This window comes from Oncorhynchus mykiss, chromosome 9 (genome assembly GCF_013265735.2).
Source record: "Oncorhynchus mykiss isolate Arlee chromosome 9, USDA_OmykA_1.1, whole genome shotgun sequence".
Classification (NCBI taxonomy): domain Eukaryota; kingdom Metazoa; phylum Chordata; class Actinopteri; order Salmoniformes; family Salmonidae; genus Oncorhynchus; species Oncorhynchus mykiss.
The window spans coordinates 77,625,757-77,627,616 of NC_048573.1; the positions used below are offsets into that span (position 1 = coordinate 77,625,757).

The 1,860-nt window shown below is 48.8% G+C and overlaps 1 protein-coding gene across 1 annotated transcript; it reads left to right on the forward strand.

The window, feature by feature from the left end:
* The first annotated feature begins 575 nt into the window (after positions 1 to 575).
* LOC110531299 (thyrotropin subunit beta-like) lies at positions 576 to 1,295 on the forward strand. Its single transcript, XM_021614507.2, has 2 exons — positions 576 to 731; positions 1,005 to 1,295. Exons 1-2 carry the CDS (start codon positions 576 to 578, stop codon positions 1,293 to 1,295), a joined length of 447 nt encoding a protein of 148 aa, XP_021470182.2.
* The last annotated feature ends 565 nt before the right edge of the window (positions 1,296 to 1,860 follow it).

Sequence of the window (1,860 nt, forward strand, 5' to 3'; positions counted from 1 at the left end):
CCATCACACAACCGCAATCCCTGAGGTTATGTCGACCCCTGGCACACACTCGTACACGCATGCACAAACACACACCGTGTGAGCACGTTGTCTGTGTGCAGGGCAGGTGGTTGTGTCTGGGAGGGCAGTGAGAGAAGCAGACCCTTCCGGCTGTCTGTTGGGGCTGATAACACACCCAGAAGATCAAGGTGGATTCAGGAGGATTAAGAGGAGGGAGGGACCGGCCCCAACCAGAGCCTATCAGAGCCTATCTGGACCCTACCAGACACTACAAGACCCTCTCAGGACCCTAACAGCACCACTCAAAGATTATCCACTGACTTGAGATCCACAGAGGAGAGAGCAAACAAACGCTGGAACAGAAATAGGAGAGAATAGAGTTCCCCATCACTGCAGAGAAAGAGAGAGAGAGAAAGAGAGACAAAGAGACAGAAAGAGAGAGAAAAAGAGAGAGAGAGAGAGAAAAAAAGAAAGAGAAAGAAAGAGAGAGAAAGATGTTATAGTCAAATCATATTGGAGAGACACTGTACAACTAAATTATCTTCTAGCGTACGTGTAAGGTGTTGTGTCCCAGTATGTATGCGTTGACGTGGGTGCTGCTGTTTGTGTGGCTGGGTGGAGGTGTGAGTGTGTGTATGATGGAAAACTACACGCTGCTCATGGAGAAGAGAGGTTGTTCTCAGTGTATCGCCGTCAACACCACCATCTGCAGTGGCTTCTGCCACACACAGGTTAGACACCTTAATATTCATTCATACCTTCATACCTTAATTTATCTCATTCATGCATTCATTCATACCTTAATTTCTCATTCCTTCCATTTTTCATTTCTCATTCCTTCCACTTCCATTTCTTCCTTCCTTCCATTTCCATTTCTTCCTTCCTTCCTATCAAAGTATTTAAACAGGACCTGTGGGTGAGAGCAGAGTGAGATATGCTGAGAGATGAGTCTCTCTCTTGACCCCTTTTCCCTGATCTCTAACCTTTGACCCCTTCTGTGTCAGGACACCAACGTGAAGGGGCGTGTGGGTAAGAGTTACCTGATCCAGCGTGGCTGCATGCCCCACTCCCTGGTCTACCATCCTGCCCGCGTGTCAGGCTGCCCGCTGCACGTCAACAACGTGCTCTACTACCCAGAGTCCCGTCGCTGTCACTGCACACGCTGTGACGGACACGCCCACCGCTGTGTCCACATGACCCAGGCCACACCCACCCCTTGCACCAGGAAGAGCCCTGCCACCCGCAGGACCTGGACACGCCCACCTGTCAAGAAACACAGCGACCAGGAAACCTGACCAACTGCCCATCCAAACAGCGACCTTCCACCTGAGAACCTTTGCCAGACAGACAACCCATAGTCCTTGTTTACCACCTGACCATCAACAGCACCGGTCTGTGAAGCAGCAAAACCTCCCCAGAGAGCCTATAGCCCTCTGTTCCAAAGAATAAGACTATAGAAGTATTTTATGACTTGAATTCTGTCTGTGGGATCAGCCATCAAGGACTTTGCAGCAGAACCCGACTCTGTGTCCACACACACACACACACACACACACACGTTGCGGAGTCGACCTAGTAACAACACGTTGGTTGTGTAACTGTTGCTGGTCACCATCTCCAGCACTACTTAGTCAGCAGAGGGCAGAGGTCGTGTTCTGCCTACTAGACTACTTACTGAAACTACACACTGTGTACTTACTGAAACTACACACTGTGTACTTACTGAAACTACACACTGTGTACTTACTGAAACTACACACTGTGTACTTACTGAAACTACACACTGTGTACTTACTGAAACTACACACTGTGTACTTACTGAAACTACACACTGTGTACTTACTGAAACTACACACTGTG